General features: G+C 48.6%; 1 protein-coding gene across 3 annotated transcripts; it reads right to left on the bottom strand.

Annotated features, from left to right (window-relative positions):
* Positions 1 to 100: 100 nt before the first annotated feature.
* On the bottom strand, positions 101 to 8,595 carry TNFSF12 (TNF superfamily member 12). Of its 3 annotated transcripts, XM_056114896.1 has the most exons (7): positions 8,249 to 8,595; positions 8,026 to 8,073; positions 7,525 to 7,600; positions 6,059 to 6,112; positions 5,943 to 5,978; positions 1,093 to 1,217; positions 101 to 880 (listed from the first exon to the last, which is right to left on the bottom strand). In XM_056114896.1, exons 1-7 carry the CDS (start codon positions 8,405 to 8,407, stop codon positions 629 to 631), a joined length of 750 nt encoding a protein of 249 aa, XP_055970871.1. In that variant the 5' UTR covers positions 8,408 to 8,595; the 3' UTR covers positions 101 to 628. The 3 variants fall into 3 exon arrangements, with proteins under 3 accessions (XP_055970871.1, XP_055970869.1, XP_055970870.1); XM_056114894.1 differs by lacking the exon at positions 5,943 to 5,978 and having other exon boundaries at positions 8,249 to 8,544; XM_056114895.1 differs by lacking the exon at positions 8,026 to 8,073 and having other exon boundaries at positions 8,249 to 8,544.
* Between the last annotated feature and the right edge of the window lie 14,757 nt (positions 8,596 to 23,352).

Genomic DNA, 23,352 nt, shown 5'->3' with positions numbered 1-23,352 from the left:
TGGAGACATGCAGGTTCCAAATTTGTTGGCAGCCCTGGAATTCCAGTCCCAGACCTCACTCCCCAATACCCAGTCCCTTCCCGTGACCCTCAGGCCAATAAAGACAGAGACTATTATTTATTCTCTTTAATATTCACTTAGCAACATTTTGTCACAATAATAAAAATAATATCTTTTTAAAATCCACAGGGAATTATCTGAGGAAGAGTCTGTCTTGGTCTCTCGCCCTCACATCTGGGAACTCCTGGCTTAGTCCCAGTCTCTCAGGCATCCAGCCCCTCTTAGTGCCCAAAGAGGCAGCTCCGTCTTCACCCACAATACAGTAAACACAGTGTCCTGGGGGGCTATGGCCAGAATGGGAAGAATTAGGAGGTAATGGGTATGGAGAGATGAGGCGTTGGGGGCTAACAAGGTGGGAGGCAGAGGTGGGGAGAGTTGCCGAGAACGGGAATATTGGTGTGTCAGGGAAACACGTGAGACAAGTGAGAGCCCCCAGAGGGGGTGGGGGGTAGAGCCGGGGAGGAGCAGCTGAGATGGGGCACAGGTGCCAGCTGGGAGCCCAGAGCGAGCTCAGAGAGCTGTTGTGGGGAGCTGTCCACCAGGGAGAGCCACAGGCAGCCAGGGTCCCTCAGTGAACTTGGAACAGTCCAAAGTAGGTGAGAAAAGGGGCCGCCTTGAGGTGGGCTCGGGGCAGGGTGCGGATCCTCAAAGAGGACCCTGAGCGCAGGGGCAGCAACCCAGACACTTGACAGAGCCGCAGTTGGGGCCCTGGGGAACTGGCGGCAGTGGCTGAGAACTCCTCGAGGCAGCGTAGGGCCAGCGTGTTGTCCACCAGCAAGTCCAGCTTCAGGTAGACAGCTTTACCCTCATCAAAGTGCACCTACGGGGCAGGGGAGAGGGAATGTAGAGCTCAGGTCTCCAGCTACCCCTCCAGTCAAGTTAAAATTTCCTTAGGGACCCAGCATCCTATCTCTCCTGCTCAGCCCCCAAGCTCTCAAGCTCCCTCTCCCCAGTGTTTACTTTGCCCTCAGCCGCTAAGTCAGACCTTTTCCCCTCAACACCTGCTTCACCGATGCAGCTTTGCAGGCTTACCTGACAGTACAGGTAGTAGAGCCCGGCCCGGGTGACGACAAATCCCCCGCTGTGGCGGTCATAGCGCAGTGGGTTGGTACTGTTGATCCTGGCTTCCTCCCAGCCACTCACCGTCCCATCCACACCTGAATGGGGATTTTCAGAGAGGGGACAAGGTACTTTTAGACCATTCCCTCCCACTTCCTGTGGGTCCCTTGAGTTTAATAAGCCTTTGGGGCTGGAGCAATAGCACAGCGGGTAGGGTGTTTGCCTTACAGGTGGCCGACCCGGGTTTGATTCTCAGCATCCCATATGGTCCCCTGAGCACCATCAGGGGTAATTCCTGAGTGAAGAGTCAGGAGTAACCTTTGTGCATCGCCAGGTGTGACCCCCCCCCCCCAAAAAAAAAAAAACTTTGGGACCCACCTTCCCTGAAAATAGATAGCTCAGGGAAAGGGAGAAGCCCCTTCTTTGGAGCCCTGTAAAAGGAAGAGGCATGCAACAGTTGGGGTTTGAGCCACCGTGTCACGGAGCCACATTTTCACAAGTGTGGGTCATTTTATTTTTTTGTGGGGCACTTCGGGACTGGTACCTGAACCCAAGACTATCAGGTGAAGATTCCGAACTACCACACCGGATTAAGCCCTGAGCACCCTGGTCTGGGCTCCCCAAATCCCTACCCCCACTCCCTTGCCTTCCATTGGTCACATATGACCAGATGGCAGCAGAGCAAATTGTCAGCAGTTATTTTTGGAGAAGAGCAGGCTCGAAGAAGCATGGGAGTGTGTGCATTTTGAGTCTGAGTCATTTGCCTTTCTGTCCTGGGAATGTAAACATACAGTACTTGAATCAATACATTACTTAAATTATTAAATTTAAAAATAGGGGCCGAAGTGACAGTATAGCAGGTAAGGCACTTCTTTTCTATGCAACTGACACGGTTTCAATCCCTTACACCATCAGGAGTGAGAGTGCAGAGCCAAGAGTATGATCTGGGCACCAGCAGGTGAGGCCCAAAAACAAAAGATAGAGGGAAAAATAGAAATAAAATTAGAAATAGTACCCAGGGAGCCGAAGAGATAATACAGGAGGTAAAGTGCTTGCCTTGCATGCAGCTACATTAGCCAAAACCCTTGTCCAAATTCCCAACACCACATACACATATACCACCTATTACCCCTGAGCACAGAGCCAGAAACAACCCCTGAACATTGCTGGATCTGACTCAAAACCCCAAAACAATAGTAATAATACATAAACCTAGTACTCAAATGCCCATCAGCTAATGACTGGATAAAGACAAGTGTCATGGATCCACACAATAGGGCGCTATCTAGCCACACAAAGAAACAGTGCTTAGAGCCAGAGAGATCACTCAGGGCAATATGCTTTGCATTAGTGATCCCAACAGAAGAGAGGAAACTGTTCTGGAGGCATGAAGAGTAGGGGAGAGAAAATTAAAGAATATTTCTTGCTTCCAGCTTGAGCAAAGGCCTGTTGTGGTCAAAGGGTATGGTGTGTCTGGGACCTGAAATCACCAAGTTTCATAACCACAAACTTCAAATGGGCCTTCATTACTGCTCGAAAAATCCTTTCTCCCACAAAACTTGATTTGCACTCACCAAGAAAATTATTTCATCCATTCAATCTTCAAACCATGTGTCCCCAAGGTTCAAACCTAAGTATGACTCCCTCTTATCCCCCCACCAAATCTACAAACCAAACTCTTCTTACTTTTTTTTTCTTTTTGGGTCACACCCAGACGATGCTCAGGGGTCACTCCTGGCTCTGCACTCAGGAATCACTCCTGGCGATGCTTGGGGGACCATATGGGATGCTGGGAATCGAACCCGGGTCGGCCGTGTGCAAGGCAAATGCCCTACCCACTATGCCATTGCTCCAACCCCTCTTCTTACATTTTTTTCAAACCACTTGCAACGGTGGGATGATATGTTCCTCTCTACATTCCAGAAACTATCCCCTCCCACCTTCTTGGATCTTACCTTGCAAGCTCCCCTTCTATCCCTGCACTGGTTCTCCCACTCTGGAAACCATCCCCTCCCATCTTCTTGGACTTTCCCTTGAAAGCTTCTCTGATCTTCATTAGTTCACCCATTCACTGATAGGTTTCAATAGATAAGCACATATTAGCCTGGATCAAATCCTGATTCTACCATTTAGTTCTGTCTCAACCTCAAACAAGTTACTCCAATCTGTAACATGGAGATGACCAGAATATATGACCAACATAGGGCAGGGTAGGATTCTTGTTTTGTACATGGTTGACCTGGGTTGGATTCTGGGAACCCCATAATGGTCCCCTGAGCCTCACCAAGAGTGATTCCTGAGCACAGAGCCAGGAGTAGGCCCTGAGCACCTCTAGGTGTGGCCCAAAAAAACAAGAAAAAAAGAAAAAACATTATCTGACCATTGTCACTGTCACTGTCCTCCCGTTGTTCATCGATTTGCTCAAGCGGGCCCAGTAACGTCTCCGTTGAAGACTTTTGTTGTTACTGTGTCTGGCATATCGAATACGTCACGGGGAGCTTGCCAGGCTCTGCCGTGCGGGCGAGATGCTCTCGGTAGCTTGCCGGGCTCTCCGAGAGGGGCGGAGGAATCGAACTCGGGTCGGCCATGTTGGCTGCGTGCAAGGCAAAGGCCCTACCGCTGTGCTATCGCTCTAGCCCTAAAGGAACTAAAATTATCCTTACCCATGCCCCTCCCCCACTCTCCACAGGGAAACTGCTGGAAAGCACCATCATCCTCTTCTGTTTCCCATTTTCTCTTAACCCAGTCTATGCTGTCTCCCATCCTGTGTCACCATAACTATCCTTGTCATAATCACCAGTTGACTTCTGTTTCCAAATCCAGTGATCATTTCCCTGTTCTCTTTCCTTTTTTGGGGGGGTGGGGGAGGTTTTGAGTGTCACCTAGCGATGCACAGGGATTACTCCTGGCTCATGCACTCAGGAATTGCTCCTTTGCTCCTAGTGGTGCTCAGGGGACCCTATGGGATGCTGGGAATCGAACCTGGGTCGGCTGCATGCAAGGCAAACGCCCTATCCACTGTGCTGTCGCTCCAGCCCCGCCTGTTCTCATTTCATGTGACCTCTCAGCTGCTCAGCTCAACAGAGACAGCCACCTCCTCCTCTTTCATTAGACTCCAGGACACTACCCTTCCTGGATTTCTTCCGCTCGCTATTTCCCAGTGTCTGCTGGGTTCTCCTCTTTTGCCCCACTTGTCCAAGAGCCTCAGGGCTTCATTCTTGAGGCCCTTCTTTCCCCTAGTGTCTCTGCTGATCCTACAATAACTTTAAATATCATTCATAAAATGACGCTGACGCTTGACTTTATACATCCTGATCCAGCTTGAGTTACTCTGTTGACTTAGCCACCACCCATGGAACTCATTTGTTTTTTATTTACTCATTTGTTTATGATTTACTCCCTTGTTATTATTAAATACATATCTAGTGATCAATTTACCTACCTCCCAAACTATTTCTTCCCTGGTCAACCTCACTTTAATAAATGCCATCGCTATTCCCAAAGATGCCGATTAAAAATCACTAAATCTCTTCTGACAACTTCATTTCCTCTATCCCATATATTCAACCCACAAGCAAATCCTGACCCCAAGCCACATGCAAAACCCATTGCTAATCCCCTAGACCAAACCTCTCTGACGTTTTGTGTCCTGACCTTTCTTTTCACAAAGAAGGAAACAGTATGTGCAAATCCCAGAAGAGGTGGAGAAAGAGTGTCAGCCCCAAAGACATGGAGAATGAACAAGGAATGCAGGGGAAAGAAGCTGAAAGCAAACAGCGAGAACACTGGAAGTCACGCAGAGAAACAACAGAAAAATGAAAGTCAGATTTAGGGGGCACTTAATTATTTATTCAGATAGTTCTGGTTTTGTTGGGGAGGTCACACCCAGCTGCATTCAGGGCTTACTCCTGACTCTGCACTTAGGGTATTATTATGTGGAATGGCAGGGATCAAACCTGGGTTGAACCCCCACTGTGTTCATTCCCACAGCACTTCTGCAATAGGGCAGGTGACATACGTTCCCAAACTTACTTGGCCAACTGATCCCTTTGAAAAAAAGAAAAAAAATTACTCAGTGCCCTCTGAAAATCTACCTTCTTTAAGTGAACAGAATACCCCAGCACCCCCAAGGGGGCAGTATCACCCACTCTGAGAAACACTGGTCTAGAGTCTGGGTCTGAAGTGCTGAGGTCACAAATGCTGAAGGGGTGGACAGGGTATGGATAGAAAAGCAGCGTACAGACTGTGTGTGTGTGGGGGGGGGGGGGAATGGGCCACCCCTGGCAATACTCAGGGGTTACTCTTGGCTCTGCACTCAGGAATCACTCTTGGTAGTGCTCAGGGGACTCTATGGGATGCCAGGGATTGAACTTGGGTCGGCTGTGTGCAAAGCAAACACTCTCCTCTCTGTACTATTGCTCCAGCCCCAAGACTAGAAACAATTTGAGAAAAAATGACCAAAGCAATGAAGCCTCGGGGAATGAGGAGGGGCAGAAGGAAGCAAGAACGCAAGGGGCTTCTTGGGCAGAGTGAGGGCTGGCAGTTTTGCAGGAGAGTTGGCCTGGACTCTGAGGAGGTGTGGATTTCAGCTCGGGCCCATGACTGGATTGCAAGCCAAGTCAAGGCTGGGGGCTAAGCAAAGCGAGTCCTGAGGACTTTCATGAACTAGCTTCTGGGGTTCAAGGTTGAAGGCAGAGAGAGTCAGTATGACAAAGAAAGGGGTGGAAAGGCTAAGGTTTTGAGGGGGCCCTTTTCTAGGAAGTCAGTGCTGCTGGGGTGAGGGGGATAGGGTCATTGCTCAGAAGTGGGGTGAGGGGTCTCACCTGCCTGTGCACCATCTTGTCCGGGTCGTTGGTGAACTGTGAGATAGAAAGACCAATGAGCAAACAGCACCCAGCTGCTCCACCACCCTTCCTCCCGGACACAGCACATCACTCACCTTCATAGTGGGCAGCAATTGCTCTTCGAGTCCTTCTTTTCTGGCTTTTAGGTGCTGAGAATTCAAAGATTAACAGATTGGGGGAAGGGATGTGATTGATAGCACAGTTCATGCCTTGAACCGTATAACACTCTGGTTTTCACCTCCAGTGCCTTGTGGGTCCCCACACCACTGTGTGTCGCCCCCATCACAACAATAAAGGGAAAGAAAGATGAAGACAGCCAAAGCAGCGGAGGGTACAGGAGTTATTTCCTCAGCCACCTTTCCCTCTCAGAATCCTTATACAGATTCCCAACTTAGGAACTTGGGCTTTATCTTCCTCTATATGTGACAGAGTCTCCTGCCCCCACACCTGGCTGTCCTCACTGGGGCCCCTTGGAGAGGGGAGGGTTGAGTTTCTTCCCCCCCCCTCCCCGCCCCGAGCAGAGCCCCAGCAGCTGAGACCTCCGGAGCCAGCCACGGCCATGCTGGGACCACTCTCCACACGTCCGGACGGGCCTCATGCATGAAAGAACTGACAGAGGAACCCAGGCATGAGGGTCCCGGGGCTGAGGTCTCCAAGCCTACTTGGATTGGGACTGGGCCTTCTCCACCCAGACCCCCCATCTCCCAGTAGGTAGGCATCACACCCACCAGCTGCCGAGAGTGCCAGGTTGGTCCCATCAAGATGCAGAGACTATAAAACCCAGCTCCCGGAAGCGCGCGGCCGCATTTGCGGCCCTGCAACATCTTATTATCTTATTTTTCCTTTGGAAAACCTGGCAGGCTACCAAAAGTATCCTGCCCGCACGGCAGAGTCTGGCAAACTTCCCGTGTCGTACTCAATATGCCAAATACCAGTAACAATGATGGGTCTCATTCTCCTAACCCTGAAAGAGCATTGAAATGGCTCTTTTAAAATCTCAGGGCTAGGAAGAAGGAGACGTTACTGGTGCCTGCTTGAGGATATCGATGAACAACAGGATGATCGTGATCGTGATATGTCACAATAAATTATCACCCAAACTGGGAAAAGTCTGAGGGCAAAAGGAGAGCTATAATAATGGTTTAAACTTGAACCTGCCGAGGGGGAGCAGTCACACTGAAAGATAACTGATACAAGCCTGGAAATGGCATGGTCATCCCAAGATAGTTTCTTCTTATTGGGGCCAACTTCTGACTCCCACCCCATGTTTCTGTCAGAACCTGGGGATTCTCCTAACTCCCAGCCATCCTTTCATATTTTGGGTAAGGCCTGAAGCAGGAAGCTTTCCCAGGTGGAGGGAGGTTCAGAGCTCTAAGATCAATTTTGACTAAGCTGCCTGAGTCTGAATCCCTCCGCTCGCTGTGCCTTGTTTTCTCCGATCCTAAGAGAAGATAAGGTATTTGTCTCACGGGACTACTGTGAGTAGGAAGAATGCATCCAGAGGCCACCAGAGAACAGATTTAGTGATTATTCCTGGGCCTCAGAAGAAAAGGACACTCACCACTTCTGTGAGTCCGAACCAGTCTTTTGGGAAAAGGTGCAGGATCCTGGGCTTCCTCTGGCTGGCGACTCAGATCCTAGGAGAATTAGAGGAGGGCTAAAGCAGCAGCCTGGCAGTGGGCTGATCGGTCAGCAATAGACATAAAAGCCACAGGGAGGGACTGAACCCCTCAATCGTAGGTGATTGAGGGGAGGCAAGGTCATAGGGTTAGGTCCCGATCCTCACGTCCACCAGGAGCCCAGGCTCCCACTGCCCCGGCGCACAGAACTAGCACCAGCTTCCCCGCTGCCACTGCACAGGCCCACACGGTGTCAGCGTGCAAAGTGGAGAGTGCTTGCAAACCAGCAACCTGTTCCATAGCCGCTCCATGGACCTCCCCCTCAGTCACAGCCCTTTCATGTGACACCCTCTCCCCACAGCCCAGGGCACACCCTGTGCCCTCAGCTAACACACATCTCCCATGTCCACCAGCCTGTGCTGACAGCACCCACACCCACTCACCGCCGAGTTCTGGAATTCCTCTGCCACCAGCTCCCCCTGGGAAGGCGCCTGCTGGGAAGGAGGCAGTGGTCACCCTGTCCTCCACCTGACAGCTCGCCCTCCACCCATCTTCCTGGGCCCTTGCCCTCAGCCCTCCCAGCCCCTTCAGCGGCTCCTGCCGACACCGCTCCAGGCTGCTGAGGGAGGGTGGTGCCCAGGGAGGGGTGTGAAACAGGAGCCTCACCTGGCCAGACAGCGATGCCCAGCTCCCCAGGCTGACCACCACCAGCAGGAGGCCCAGGCAGGCCAGAGCCAGGCCCAGGCCCAGCACGAGTGGGGCCAGCAGGGCGGTGCCCGGCGCCCCCCGGCGCCCCCTCCGCCTCTGGCTCCGACGGGCGGCCATGGGGGCGGGGGGCTGTGCCTGCCTCACCGCCCCCCCATCCCGGGACCCGAGGGATGGGGAGGGGGAGCGGCGGGCGGAGCGCGCGGGCCGAGGGAGTGGCCAGGAGCGCGGGAGGGTGCGGACAGGAAACCGGACACTGTTTGTGCCTTTCCACCCGCAGCGCCCCAGCGCCCAGCTCGCGGCTCCCGGGCGTGCGTGCGTGTGTGTGTGTGTGTGTGTGTGTGTGTGTGTGTGTGTGTGACGTGTGTGCGTGTGCGTGTGTGTGTGTGTGTGTGTGATGTGTGTGTGTGTGTGACGTGTGTGCGTGTGCGTGTGTGTGTGTGACACCAGCCGAGATCGGGGTGCAGCCGGGGGCCCGCCGAGCGAGCACTGGACAGGGGGAGCGAAAGCAGAGAGGGCAGAACCTGCCCCAGGCCTGCCTGCGGGGGAGCAGCGCCCAGAGTCCGGGACCCTGCGGCCGGCCGGGCGCTCCGGCTCCGTGCACCGAGCCTCGGCGGTGCTGACCCTCTCCCCGGCCGAGCGCCTGGGCCCAGCGCTCCGCGGCGGGTTTAGATTCCTCTGAGTTTCGTCAGCTGCAGCCACCGACGCGACTTTGCTGCTAGTCACTGAAAAGGACTGTAAGAATTCCTCACACGGGGCCTGGGTTCCACTTCCGACGGTTGGTTTAAACTTGAACCTGCCGAGGCGGGAGAGCTACCAACTTCTGCCGGCTCCCGAACCCCTCTGCTGGCTCCCGGACGCCTGCAACCCGCCCTGGCCCTGCCCCACCACCCTCCTAGGGCAGATGAGGCCCTTCGCGGTGGTGTGGCCATGCCTGAAGGCTCCTAGCACTCCTTCCGCACCCCTTCAGCTAATAATGGGTTTAAGTAATCCCCTAACAGCAACAGAGGAGCAAGAGATGAGGTTGGCAAAAGCTCTCGCCATGAAGACTTTTGTAAGCAGACTCCCAAAGAATTGATTTAATTTGTAATGATTTTTGTTCTTATTTTTGTTTGGGGGACCAAAGGGCAGTAGTCAGGGCTTACTCCTGGTTCTGCATTCAGAGATCACTCCTGGCAGGCTTGGGAGACCACATGGAGTGCTGAGAATCCAACCCAGGTTGGTGCCCTACCCACTGTGCTATGATTCAGGGTCCCTAATTTGTAATGTTCCTTGCCAGATGTTTGCAGTGCGCTGCAAGTGTCACAATGAAACAAGCTGTGGTTCCATAAAGGGAAGTATGTAGGCAAACTTCGGCCTCCCAGCGACCCCCCCCATCTTCTTGCTGCTTTTCTGGGGTGCTGAAATCTGCTAACCGAACACTTCTTCCTTGGAACACCCATTCACCTCCTTCCCCTGGCCTATTTTAAGTCACTGAAGAGAGTTTTCCAGATTATTTTTTCTAATTAGGATTCCAACTGTCCTCTTCCTCTGTTCTGGTAATCTCTCTCTCTTTATATATGTATATATGTGTAGATAGATAGATTATATGTATGTATGTATGTATATATAATCTGAAATGATAAGCTACTATCTCCACACCTGGCAATGCTTAGGGTATACTCCTGGCTTTGTGCTCAGGGATCACTCCAGGAAGTGCTCAGAGAATCATGCCTTAACAGGATCAAATCAAACTCATTCGTGTGTTAAACAAGTGCCTTAACTTCTGTACTATCTTATCTCTCCACCGCCTTTCAGTATTTGTTTGTTTTGGGTGGCCCACATTTGGCAATGCTCAGGGACTACTCTTGCCAGGTTGACCCTGGCGATATTCTGGGGACCATGCAGTGCCAGGAATTAAACTGAGTTTCTTCCATGCAATGCATGTGCTTAACCTGTTGAGTTAGCCTCCAGTTCCAGCTCTCCTTTTTATCTTTTTTCTAAATTTTTGGGTCATACCCGGAGACGCACAGGGGTTATTCCTGGCTCATGCACTCAGGAATTACTCCTGGCGGTGCTCGGAGGACCATATGGGATGCTGGAAATCAAACCGGGGTTGGCCGCATGCAAGGCAAACGCCCTTCCCGCTGTGCTATTGCTCCAGCCCCAGCTCTCTCCTTTAAAAAAAAAAAATTGAGGGAGCAAAATCTGGGAGCAAAACTGAGGACAAAATCATTTGTAGGAAAGAGTAGGTCTAAGTCAAAAAATCAATGAATGGAGGGCCAAAGTAATAGTACAGAGGATGGGGTACTTGCTTCCCACACAGCTGACCCTGGTACCACATATGAGGTCCCCCAAATTCCACCAGGAGTGATCCCTGAGTGCAGAACCAGGATTAAGCTCTCAGCACCACTAGGCATGATTCAAGAAGGAAGGAAGGGAAGGAGGGAGGACGAGAGGGAGGGAAGAGAAGGGAAGGGAAGGAAGGAAAGAAGAAAATCAGCAGGTAGAAGATAACAAGAAGAGCAGAGCTGGGGCCTTGCATATGGCTAATCAGGGTTCGATCCCTGACATCCCATATGGTATCTGAGCACCACCAGGAGTAATTCCTGAGTGCAGAATCAGGAATAACCCCTGAGCATCTCTGGGTGTGACCCAAAAAGACCAAAAAAAAAAAAAGTAGAGCTGTGATGACAAATAGGGAGCCAATCTTCAATTAGTCATGAATACTAATTGGATAAGGAGCAAAATTGTGCTTGAGTTAAGTAAATGGTATTAGCACTGTCCTCCCGTTGTTCATCGATTTGCTCAAGCGGGCCCAGTAACGTCTCCATCGTGAGACTTGTTACTGTGTTTGGCATAATGAATACGTCATGGGTAGCTTGCCAGGCTTTGCCGCGTGGGCGAGATATTCTCGGTAGCTTGCCAGGCTCTCCGAGAGGGGCAGAGAAATCGAACCCGGATGAGCCGGGCTGGCTGCACATAAGGCACACATAGCCTACTGCTGTGCTATCGCTCCAGCCCCTGAGTAAATGGTATTAATGATAAAAAAAAAAATAATAAATATAGCTAGGTAAAGTAAAGGCCCTCCTGTTGTTCGTCAGTTTGCTCGAGCGGGCCCAGTAACGTCTCCATTTAGAGACTTTGTTGTTACTGTGTCTGGCATATCGAACATGTCACGGGTAGCTTGCCAGGCTCTGCCGTGCGGGCGAGATGCTCTCGGTAGCTTGCCGGGCTCTCCGAGAGGGGCGGAGGAATCGAACTCGGGTCGGCCATGTTGGCTGCGTGCAAGGCAAACGCCCTACCGCTGTGCTATCGGGCTGGCTGCACACAAGGCACACACATATATATATATATATATATATATATATATATATATATAGCCTTACTCTGTAAAGAGTACAAAAGAAAGCAAACTGTCTAGAATCTCCTAGGAAAATTCCAAAACTAAAGAAAAAAAAGTATACATTTATATGAAAAATAAGGGTGGTAACGTGGCTCACATATGTGCTTCACATGTATGAGGCCCTGGGTTCAATCCTAGAACCACAAAGTAAGGAAAGAAGCCAGGCATAATATGGCATAATTAGATTTACCAGTTTCTGACCTTGAAGTCATGAGAAGAAAGTATGAGCCTGGGAAGGTGAGCGCTCAGCAGTGGCATCTGAGTGCTTACCTGTGTGGGTTCAATATCTGGTACCACGCAGGAAAATAAGAGTGTATTTCTTATCACTGCTTGGCCTGAATTTGACCGATATTCACATGGCCACAATGATGTCTGCCGATTCACTGTGTTCCAATATTTTTATTTATTTAGATTTGGGGGCCACACCTGGCGTTGCTCAGGATTATTTCTGGCTCCTCAGGGGTCACTTCTAGCAGGGCCTGAGTGACAAACCATATGGGGTGTCATGGATTAGGCCCGGGTTGGTCACGTGCAAGGCAAACACCCTAACCACTCTACCATCTCTCTGACCCCCTTGTGTTTCAACTTTCAGAGTCAAACTTAGAAAAATCCAGAAGAATTGATTGTGGTTTCAGGAAAGACTAAATAAGATAATTTTTTGAGCCACATGTGGTGGTACTCAGTGTGAATTCACTGTGGGCGCACAATGCATGTGTTCGGTGGCCAAGAGCTGCCTCCCCACCCTCGCTGCCAAACTGGTTGGAAACCAGTCACTGTTTATTCAAGTCTCACAGTGTTAGTTATAAAGAAATCATGAAGGATGGGGATGCACATAGATGTGGTTGAACATTATCATAACAATAAACAGATATAAAGCCCTTCCTTCAGTGAAAGTTCTAGGAGATTAACTCAATGACAAAATCTCATCTGGGGGTTCAGCACTCTAGATTACTAGGAGATCCGCTCAATGGCAGGATTCCATCTAAGGGCGTATTGCTTTCTCCTTTCTTAGCTCATAATCCATTTAAACAATAATATTAAATTTACTTCTTACTAATAGTTCTAGTTATTTTGTATGAATGTAGTAAGAGCTATATTAAGCTTTAATATAGCTTTTTTTTTTTTGCTTTTCTTTTGAGGGGGTCACACCTGGCGATGCACAAGAGTTACTCCTGGATTATGCATTCAGGAATTATTCCTGGCGGTGCTGGGGGGAACTTACAGGATGCTGGGAATCGAACCCGGGTCGGCCGCATGCAAGGCAAATGCCCTATCCACTGTGCTATCGCTCCAGCCCCGAAGGGGGGCTCTTCCTGGGGACATCTCGCTATATACCCCAGACTACAGTCCTCAGGCCAGGTTAGTTTCTTCTAACCCCAGCAGAGACCTTACTAAGTTAAATTTTGGGGGGTCATGACAGAGTTTATTTCATTACTGTGCTCTTAACTTATTAAGCTTCTTATGGTGCTTAGCTTATCCTTTTTCAATGCCAGGATAGTTTAAGGCTTGCCCTGGGTCCATCCAAGTCCATCGCCAGGACCCTTCTTCTGGGGGTGTTAGGAAGTAAGGGCATCTGGAGCTTAAGTCAAATAAATATGATGGATGCCCGGGAGTAAATATTATTCAGAGTCATTTAACTCCCATGTTACTAAAGCATAGCATCAACTGTATTTTTGTGTCTATACAAAAAGGGCCCTCCCGTTAATCATCGATTTGCTCGAGCGGGCCCAGTAACGTCTCCATTGGAGACTTTGTTGTTACTGTGTCTGGCATATCGAACACTCTCGGTAGCTTGCCGGGCTCTCCGAGAGGGGCGGAGGAATCGAACTCCGGTCGGCCATGTTGGCTGCGTGCAAGGCAAACGCCCTACCTGCTGTGCTATCGCTCCAGCCCGGCAAGCTGCTGAGAGTATTCGATATGCCAGACACAGTAACAACAAAGTCTCCAATGGAGACGTTACTGGGCCCGCTCGAGCAAATCGACGATCAACGGGAGGGCCTTTACCTTTACCTTTACAAAAAGGGCATTGCTAAACCATGCTAAGGACATAAAGGAAGAGAAAAATCAATATAGAGTTAGGAGTACTTGATGCAGTTCGATGTGTCTCAGGAGCACTGTGGTGGAGTAACTCAATAAAATAAAGCTCCCTATGGGAGGAGCAAGGACAAACCAATGTTATCCAATATTCAGGGCTTACTACCAGTTCAGTGCTCAGGGATCACTCTCTGCTGTGCTCAGGGAACCATATGGAGTGCCAGGGATCAACTCTAGTCAGCACCCATTCAAGGCCAATGCCTCACCTGCTATAATATTGCTCTGATCCATGCAAGGAGGTTAGATACAAGATCTTTGGAATAATTTTTCTTTCTTTTTTAAAAATTGAATCACCATGAATTATAAAACCATAAAGTTATTCTTGAGTAAGTTTCAGGCATACAATATTCCAACACCAGTCCCTTCACTAGTGTCCACTTCTCTTCCCCAGCTTCTTTTCTTTTTCTTTTTTTTTTTTCTTTTTGGGTCACACCCGGCGATGCACAGGGGTTACTCCTGGCTCTGCACTCCGGAATTATTCCTGACGGTGCTCAGGGGATCATATGGGATGCTGGGAATTGAACCTGGGTTGGCCACGTGCAAGGCAAAGGCCCTACCCACTATGCTATCGCTCCAGCCCCCTCTTCCTTAGTTTCTTTCTGACTCCCAGCCTGCCTCAATGGCAGGCACTTTATTTCTCCTTTCGGTCTCCTCCAGAGTGATTACTTTCCTCCACCAATACTGATCTATTCCCATCCTTCACCCCCCCAGTGGCAAGCTTCTTACTGGAGAACAGTTCTCATGCTCATTGTTTCTATTACCTTTGGGTACTTTTTGTTTCCTTACTATTTTTCTATACAACCCACATATGAGAAAGATCATTCTATCTCTGTTCCTCTCCCTCTGACTAACTTCACTCAGCCTGGTATTCTGCAGATCCATCCACTTAACAGAAAATTGCAGGACTTCATCTTTTCTTAAGGAACAGTAGGATTCCCTTGTGTATATGTACCATAGCTTCTTTATCCAGTTTTCTGTTCTTGGGCACTTGGGTTGTTTTCAGATTTTGGCTACTGTGACTAGTGCTGCATGAACACAGGAGTGCAGGTGTCTTTCCTGCTTTGTGCTTTTGGGCCCTTGGGGGCATATTCCAAGGAGTGTGGAAACATTTTTCCTCTAACGTTCACAAAGAAGGTTTCTTTTTATTTTATTTTGTTTGGGGCCACACCTGGCTATTCTCAGGGATTACTCCTGACTCTGCACTCAGGCATCAACTCCTGACATGCTTGGGGGATCATATGGGATGCAGGGGATTGAAATTGGGTTGACTGCACGCAAGATAAGTGCCCTACCTGCTGCTCCAGCACCAACACAAGGTTGTTTTTTTTTTTTGCTTTTTTGGGTCACACCTGGCGATGCACAGGGGTTACTCCTGGCTCTGCACTCACAGGGGTTCCTCCTGGCTCTGCACTCAGGAGTTACTCCTGGCGGTGCTCAGGGGACCATATGGGATGCTGGGAATCGAATCCGGGTCGGCCGCGTGCAAGGCAAACGCCCTACCCTCTGTGCTATCTCTCCAGCCCCAAAGGTTTCTAACATAATTGCTGACGCATATGTAGTTGGTCCAATCTGGCACAATCAGTGATTAATACAATTATCTTCTAAGTTCATAGTAAATATAGACTTTTCAGATTGTTTCTGTGACCTGGTCCAGATCCTGCTCAAGCCACCTGATCAGACTTGCTCTCTTGCTCTGCTCTTGTACATTGTGATTTCTGTGCTATTTATATTTTGCCCAACTCCTAGAACTGGTCACTCAAAGGTCCTGACTATGATTTTTCACCTCTGCCTCTCATTTTTCTGCTTTAAAAAGTCATTATCACTTGTGGTGACCTCTGCTAATGAAAGAAACAGGATTAGACTCTTGGAGATGCTGCTCATCCTCAAAACCTTTAACTTTAAAAAAAAAGCCTAATTAATGGTTTGGGTTTTAGACCATACCAAATGGTGCTCAGGACTTTCTCCTGGCTCTGTACTCATGGATCATTCCTGGTTGTGCTCTTGGGGACCTTATACAGTGACTGAACTAGGGTCAGCCATGTACAGGCAAGTGACTTATTTTCTGTACTATTTCTTGGGCCCCTTAACTTTAAAATTTTTTTATTATCGGGAGGAGATTAGGGACACACCCAGAGATGCTCAGGAGCCCCTCCTGTATCTATGCTCAGGCCAGGCCTCTTCTTGTGATGTTCACAGGACTCTGTTTCGCCAGGAACCAAACCCCAGGGTTGGCCACGTGCAAGGCAAGTGCTTACCCCTGTAGTGTCTCTCCATTATTTATATCTTTAGCTTGAAAAATTAATTCAATGCCTTTTTGTTCTTGTTTTATGGCCAAAATTAAAATTAACTTGTATTTTGACTTGGACTCCAATCAGGAGTGATTTGGAAATGTGTAGGAAAATTACTGAAGGGAAATCTTCCAGTGTACTTTGCCCTGCCTTTGTAAGGTTTTCACTTTCCAGAGGCTTGGTTCAGTGAATGTTACCTAGGGATTTCACAGTTGGAGACTGCGTGGGCTTTGCTAGTCAGCATATTTCCAGTGCTAACAAAAGTATGTTGAGTAAATTAGTAAAATATAACTCCTTTTGCCAGGGTCAGCTGCATACAAGGCATGTATCTTGCTTTAACTCCTGTACTATCTCTCCAGGATCTAGAATCTAATTTTCTAGGCCTGTAATGACTCAAGACTTTTCACTGGTGGGAAAGGCCAGAGTGATAGTATACAGTGGGTGGGAGTTTGCCTTGTACATTAGCCAGTTCAGGTTTGATCCCTAGCATCTCACGTGGTCCCCTGAGCCCGCCAGGAGTGATCTCTGAGCAGAGCAAGGAGCAAGCCCTGAGCACAACCAGGTGTGGCCCCCTGGCTCCCCAAGAAAAGGGTCAAAATTCTTGAATTCTAGAGGCCAGAGAGATAGCTCAATGAACTGAGCACGTGCTTTGCACGTGAAAGGCTCCGGTCCAGTCCCCTGAGCTGTGCGGTCCCCTGAGTACCACTAGGAGGCGTGATCTCTCAGCACAGGTGATGTAGTCCTTGAGCACTGCTAGATGTGACCCAAAAGTCAAAACAAAATTGCTATGTTCTATTCAAGTCTCAATCAATTCATAAAATAATAAAATTCTCTAAGACCCTGTCCTGGGTCCCTTTCCAGCCCTGTTCGCTGACTCCCCAGTCTGCCAGAAGTGATCGCTGGAGCTGGAGCGATAGCACAGCAGATAGGGCGTTTGCCTTGCACATGGCGGACCGGGGTTCGATTCCCAGCATCCCATATAGTCCCCCGAGGACCGCCAGGAGTGATTCCTGAGTGCAGAGCTAGGAGTAACCCCTGTGCAACACCCGGTGTGACCCAAAAAGAAAACACACACACACACACAAAAGACGTTATCCCCGAATACAGAGCCAGGAGTAAATCCTGAGTACTGCTGGTGTGGCCCCAAAACCTAAGTAAATCAATAAAAATAAAAAGCTTACTTCTTGTATATCTCCACTTTTCTCAACACTCTACTAGACTACTTTACTTCTGACATCAGACATGTGGGTTTTCCACACATCAAGCAGTTCTGTGATACCACGGATCTCCACTCACCTGCAGTTCTCTCTACCTGGAACTAGAGAGTACTTCAAGTTCTAACCATCTGGAAGTAACCTTTACATCCGACATGTAAGCATTATTCTCTAAGACTGTCTCCTCCTCACACTTCAGTCGCAATTCTGGGGTTGTGCTCCCTATAACCAGCGGAGCTTCCCACAACTCCCTTCTCAAGTTTGTTTGTTCTTTGCTAGAGCCACTCAGAGAACGTAAGAAAGCAATTTATAAGAATAGGTTTTGGATGGCCACTCTGGTGGAGGGTGGGGTGTTGGAATGCTGCATATGTGGAACCCTATTATTTAGAGTACTTTTTTTCCCTTTAGCTTTTGGCTCACACCTGGCAATGCTCAGGGGTTGCTCCTGGCTCTGCACTCATGTATTACTCCTGGCCATGCTTGGGATACTGACAGTTGAACCCGGCTCAGCCACGTGCAAGGCAAACAACCCCTTTCCCCCCAATGTTCTATCGCTCCAGCCCTTGTTAAGAGTATCGTACGGGAACAAAGAGATAGTACAGCAGTGAAGGTGCTTGCCTTGCACATGCATGGTTGACCCAGGCACCATGTTTGCTCCACAGAGCACTATGAGGGGTAAGCCCTGAACACAGGTAGTTGTGGCCCAAACCACCCCCTCCCCAGCAAAAAATAAAAAAGGATTGTAGGGGCTGGCAAGAAAGTACAGAGGGTAGGATGACTGCCTTGTATGCAGCTGACCTGAGTTTGATCCCCAGCATCCCACGTAGTCTCCAAAGCACCACCAGGAGTAATTGCCAGGAATAACCCCTGAGCACCGTTGGGTGTGGCCCCCAAAACCAAACAGAGCATTAAGTCATAGTGATTCAAATTTTATAAATAAAACTGTTCACAGTGCAGAAAGACAGGGACAGGACGGGGGTTAAGGCCCCTGACCCTGGCCCCATTCAGGTACCACACAGGGGCCTCCTATCCCAGAGCAGGGAGTAAACCCCCAATACTGAAGGGTGTGGCCCCAAATCCGAACCCTTCCCAACTAAGAGGGAAAAAGAAGGAAAGGAAAAGTTTGGGGCTGGAGAGATAGTACAGTGGGTAAAGCACTTGCTTTGCATGTGGCTGACGCAGGTTCGATCCCTGGCATCTCATAAGGTCCCCTGGACACCATACGGAGTGATTCACTGAGTGCAGTCAGCGGTCAGCCCTAACACTGCCAGGTGTGGCCCAAAATAAAAGAGGGGGGAGGACGGGGAAGAAAGAAAATGAGAACAAAAGAAAGGAAAAGAATAAAAGGGGGGAAAAAGATTTGCTTGTAAAATTACTGTTTAATTACAGAAAGAGGCTGATACAAAGGATGTTTAGGGATGCAGAGACACGCAGGGGGAGGGCATTTGCTTTGCCCACGGCCAACCTGAGTTCAATCCTCTGCATCCCACATGGTCCCCACCAGAAGTGATTATTGAGTGCAGAACCAGGAGTAACCCCTAAGCATCTCCAGGCATGGCCCAAAAACAAAAACAAATTTCACAGTGCTTAAATTTAAAAAAAAAAGAAAACAAAAGGTTGTATAGGGCAAATTTTGTGGCTGCGGTCGTGGAGCTTCCCTGCCTTTTCTGAGCACCTCCCAGTTCCTCCAGTTCTTCATCAATCTGGAAGATCTCCCAATCTGTTTTGGGTATAAATGCAAATTTCCTTACATAGGCATGACTAAGTGTCATTGTGTATTAGTCATTAGGATTAACTCAATCAGAAGTCAGGGGGTGGAGCTGAAAATTCCAACCCCATTACTCACCTGGCTGGTTCCCCTGGCAACCAATTACTATCTTTAAGGGGTTTCCAAAAGTCACCTAATTACTATAAACTCAGGTGTACTTAAAATTGGCTTGTTCTAATACTTGTCATGGCACAAGATTCTCTTATTATCTTTAAGGTGTCAATTCAGAAGATTATCTGTGGGCTGGAGCGATAAGACAGGGGTTAAGGTACAGCCTCGCTTGTGACTGACCCCAGTTTGATTTCTGGCACCACATGGTCCCCTGAGCACGGCTGAGTGTGTCCCTGGAGGCACCGAGCACCTCTGGGGTGGCCCAGGTAACCCCGGGGTTCTCGGAACGTGAGCAGCACCCCTTCCTTTGACCCTGCATTAAACTTCCAACTCATTTGACCAAGAATCATCAGGAAGGGTTTGTAGGCTTCCCAAAAACTATTAATATCTGAAATTATTTTAGAAACAAAGGAAAAAAGACCCAATATTATAACAAAACTGGTTTTCATTGCTCTAATAGCTTGGGAAATTCCAAGGATTTTAGCAGTTCTGTGCCAGAAGTGGGAGTGAAGATGAAATAAACATTTTTTATTGTAAATCACAATATCATAGAATGTTCTCTATCCTTCCTCATGATTTAATTGACATGTCTTATTTTCTTGTCAAGAAAGTCATCAAAATATTGTTGTGTCGTGTACTTTGATTCATTCCATTTCTGATATTAATTTTGATCCCTAAGGGTGTGTATGTCAGGCTTCTCTACTTTTCTTTTTGTTTGTTATCTGTTTTTGAACTACAACTGGTAGGATTCAGGGATTACTCCCTGACCAGTGCGTGGGAGTCATTTCTAACAAGTGCTCAGGGGACCATGCGGTGTTAAGAATCAAGTTCAGTTTTCCTGCATGCAAAGAATGTGTTCCATCCTACATCTCTCTCTGGCCTGAAAGTTGCCGTTTCTATCTGTGCAGTGAGTAGTCTTCAGAAAGACATTTGAGACTACATATACATAGTCTCTCTCTATATAAATATAATAGATATAGGGCTGGAGCGATAGCACAGCGGTAGGGCGTTTGTAATGTGTAATATATATTATTATTAAACAAGCTTCACCTGAAAAATTTTTTCTACATTTTATATTAATTTTATAAAGGTGTTCACAATAATTCATTATATTTAATATTCAAACACCAACCCCACCGCCATTGCATCTTCCCACCACCATATTTTGAATGTTTCCACCCCAAATCCTAAACCGTGCCCCCAAAAGTTTGGTACACCAGTAGTGTGGAGTATGAGAGGTCCAGGAATTTTATAATTTAAAATATAATTATACAGCAGATTCACTCATGGGTGAGGCCTTTGTTTCTCTCTTCCAGGAGCTTTATTTCTGAGTCTCTGTATCATGGTCATTGATAAGACTATATGGTGCCACGGGACAGTTTGTGGGTGTGGCTGCCAAGCTACTAACTTGGGAGATATGGAGAGGAGACCAGCGAGCTCAGAGATTACAGTCACTGGTCCCACATACTTGGGTTTTTCTGAAGATTCCCTCATGGTTGAGGCTCGTCCAAGCCTCAAGCTCGTCCAAGAGAGCAGCGGTGAGCATGACGGCATTTGGGCTCTGGTTGCCCCAGCTCTTTTGGCGAAGGAAGGGAACCTCAACCCGCCCCCCTCCAAGTTGCTGCTTCACCTGAAAATTTTTATTTATTTATTTATTTATTTATTTTGCCTTTTGGGTCACACCCAGCGATGCTCAGGGGTGACTCCTGGCTCTGCACTCAAGAATTACTCCTGGCGGTGCTGGGAGTACCATATGGGATGACAGGGATCAAACCCAGGTCGACTGCTGCAAGGCAAACGCCCTACCCGATGTACTATTGCTGCGGCCCCTCACCTGAAAATTTTGATCTCCACTGATTGCCTGAATCAATTTTTACTATGTTGGTTTCAAAATACAGATTTCTTAATTCACGTTCTATCTACAGTAGTTGCATTCTACTATCATTTCCTTTCTTCCTCATTTATTATTTGCTATTTTTATTATTTATTTATTTATTTACTGGGGGTGGGATTTGGACCACACTCAGTAGTCCTCAAGGCTTACTTCTGGCTCTCTGATTAGAATTCACTTCTGGAGAGCTCCAGGAACCATATGGGATGCCAGGGATTGAACCTGGGTCAGCCTTGTGCAAGGGAGAATATTGCCTGCTGTAATTACCATTACCTGATGGGTGTAGCCCCCAAACCAAAATAAATGAACATAACACTATATCTTAGAGTTTGCTCTTTAAATGATTGCATATGTTTGTTTCATTAAAAAACAAATCTATTGCAGGGCTGGAGCAATAGCACAGCAGGTGGGGCGTTTGCCAGCGTCCCATATGGTCACCTGAGCACTGCCAGAGGTGATGCCTGAGTGCAGAGCCAAGAGTAACCCCTGGGCATCGCTGGGTGTGACCTAAAAAGCGGGGAAAAAAAACCCTATTGGGGCTGGAGCAATAGCACAGCGGGTAGGGTGTTTGCCTTGCACACAGCTGACCTAGGTTTGATTCCCAGGGTCCCATATGGTCCCCTGAGTGCATGAACCAGGAGTAACTCCTGAGCATCGCCGGGTGTGACCCAAAAAGAAAAAAAAACTGTTGCCTTAGGCTTGTTATGGGTTTTATTTTTCACCTCTGGCCCAGTAGTTGTATAATTTTCTTTTGGAGGGGGCACACCCAGCAATGCACAGGGGTTACTCCTGGTACTGCACTCAGGAATTACTCCTGGCCGTGCTCAGGGGACCATATGGGATGCTGGGTCTGCCGCGTGTAAGGGAAACGCCCTACCCACTGTGCTATTGCTTCAGCCCCGTATTTGTGTAATTTTTAAAGCAATCATGCACTCATTGTGTACCTACTTTTGTTGTCATTGTTGATCCCCAGTATCACTTACGGTCCCCAGAGCTCAGCACAGAGTGATCCTTGAATGCAGAGCCAAGAGTAAGCCCTGATCACTACTGGGTTTGGCCCCCACACAAACAAACAAACAAAAGACTCAACTCAGAGGCTACAGGATGCCCAGAAGGGATCAGACTAGAATGGGGAATGTGCACCACTCACCACAGCCCCCACAGACACACTTGGCCAGGCACTTTGGCCTAGAGCCCAGAATTGATTCTTGACCTGGTGGAGTCTGGCCTGATTGCTAACACATCCATCCAATTTGATCCCCTTAACCCTTGGCATCTGCCTCAACCACAGCTAGACTCAGTTCTGGTTTGGCTCTGATGGGCTGACAATCTGATCTGTAAGTAAGTGAGAATGTGGTCAGAGTAAATGCGAGTACCTCAGTGACAGTCATCCCTACTCTCTTTGAGGATGTCCGGTGTAAATTTCAAATCAGGCACAAAAGGTATGACTCAAAGGGTTGGAGTGCATGCACTATTTGTGGTGACCTGGGTTAAACTACTAGCACCAAATGGTCCTCCAGAGTGGTTATAAATATATATGTCCAGTGGCATCAATGGGAGTGGCTCCCTGAGCACCAATGGGTGTGACTCAAAAAGAAAAATAAATACACGCACAAATTAAAATAAAAATAATTACACTCGCCAATGGGCTGGAGCGATAGCACAGCAGGTAGGGTGGTTGCCTTGCATGCATGCAACCATGCAACCATGCAACCGAGTTCGATTCCTCCGCCCCTCTCCGAGAGCCCGGAAAGCTACCGAGAGTATCTCGCCCGCACGGCAAAGCTTGGCAAGCTCCCCGTGGCGTATTTGATATGCCAAACACAGTAACAACAAGTCTGACAATGTTACTGGGCCCGCTTGAGCAAATGGATGAACAACTGGAGGACAGTGACAATGACAGTGATGCTCGCCAATATCGTTACCCCATGAACAGAGGTGGGCAGGGAAAGGGGGCCTGGACTGCAACCTCAGCCGGCTTCTGACCTTTGTTAATGCCTTGGCTGAGCCACCCGGTGTGGGTCCTAAACGGAACATGCAAAGAAATGAGGTGTGGCAGTGGAGACTTGCTCAAGTGAGAACTGGGGTCACATCATGGTACATTTGGGTATTTTTTTTTCTTTTTGGGTCACACCTGGCAATGCTCAGGGGTGACTCCTGGCTCTGCACTCCTGGCGGTGCTCGAGGGACCCTATGGGATGCTGGGGATCGAATCAGGGTCGGCCGCGTGCAAGGCTAACGCACTACCCGCTGTGCTCTTGCTCCAGCCCCACATCATGGCACATTTGAAAGCAGTGCATTCTATAACAGGGAC

The sequence above is a fragment of the Sorex fumeus genome, unplaced genomic scaffold, assembly GCF_029834395.1.
Source record: "Sorex fumeus unplaced genomic scaffold, SorFum_2.1 ptg000028l, whole genome shotgun sequence".
In the NCBI taxonomy this organism is placed as follows: Eukaryota; Metazoa; Chordata; class Mammalia; order Eulipotyphla; family Soricidae; genus Sorex; species Sorex fumeus.
This window is presented reverse-complemented; position numbering and strand designations above follow the sequence as displayed.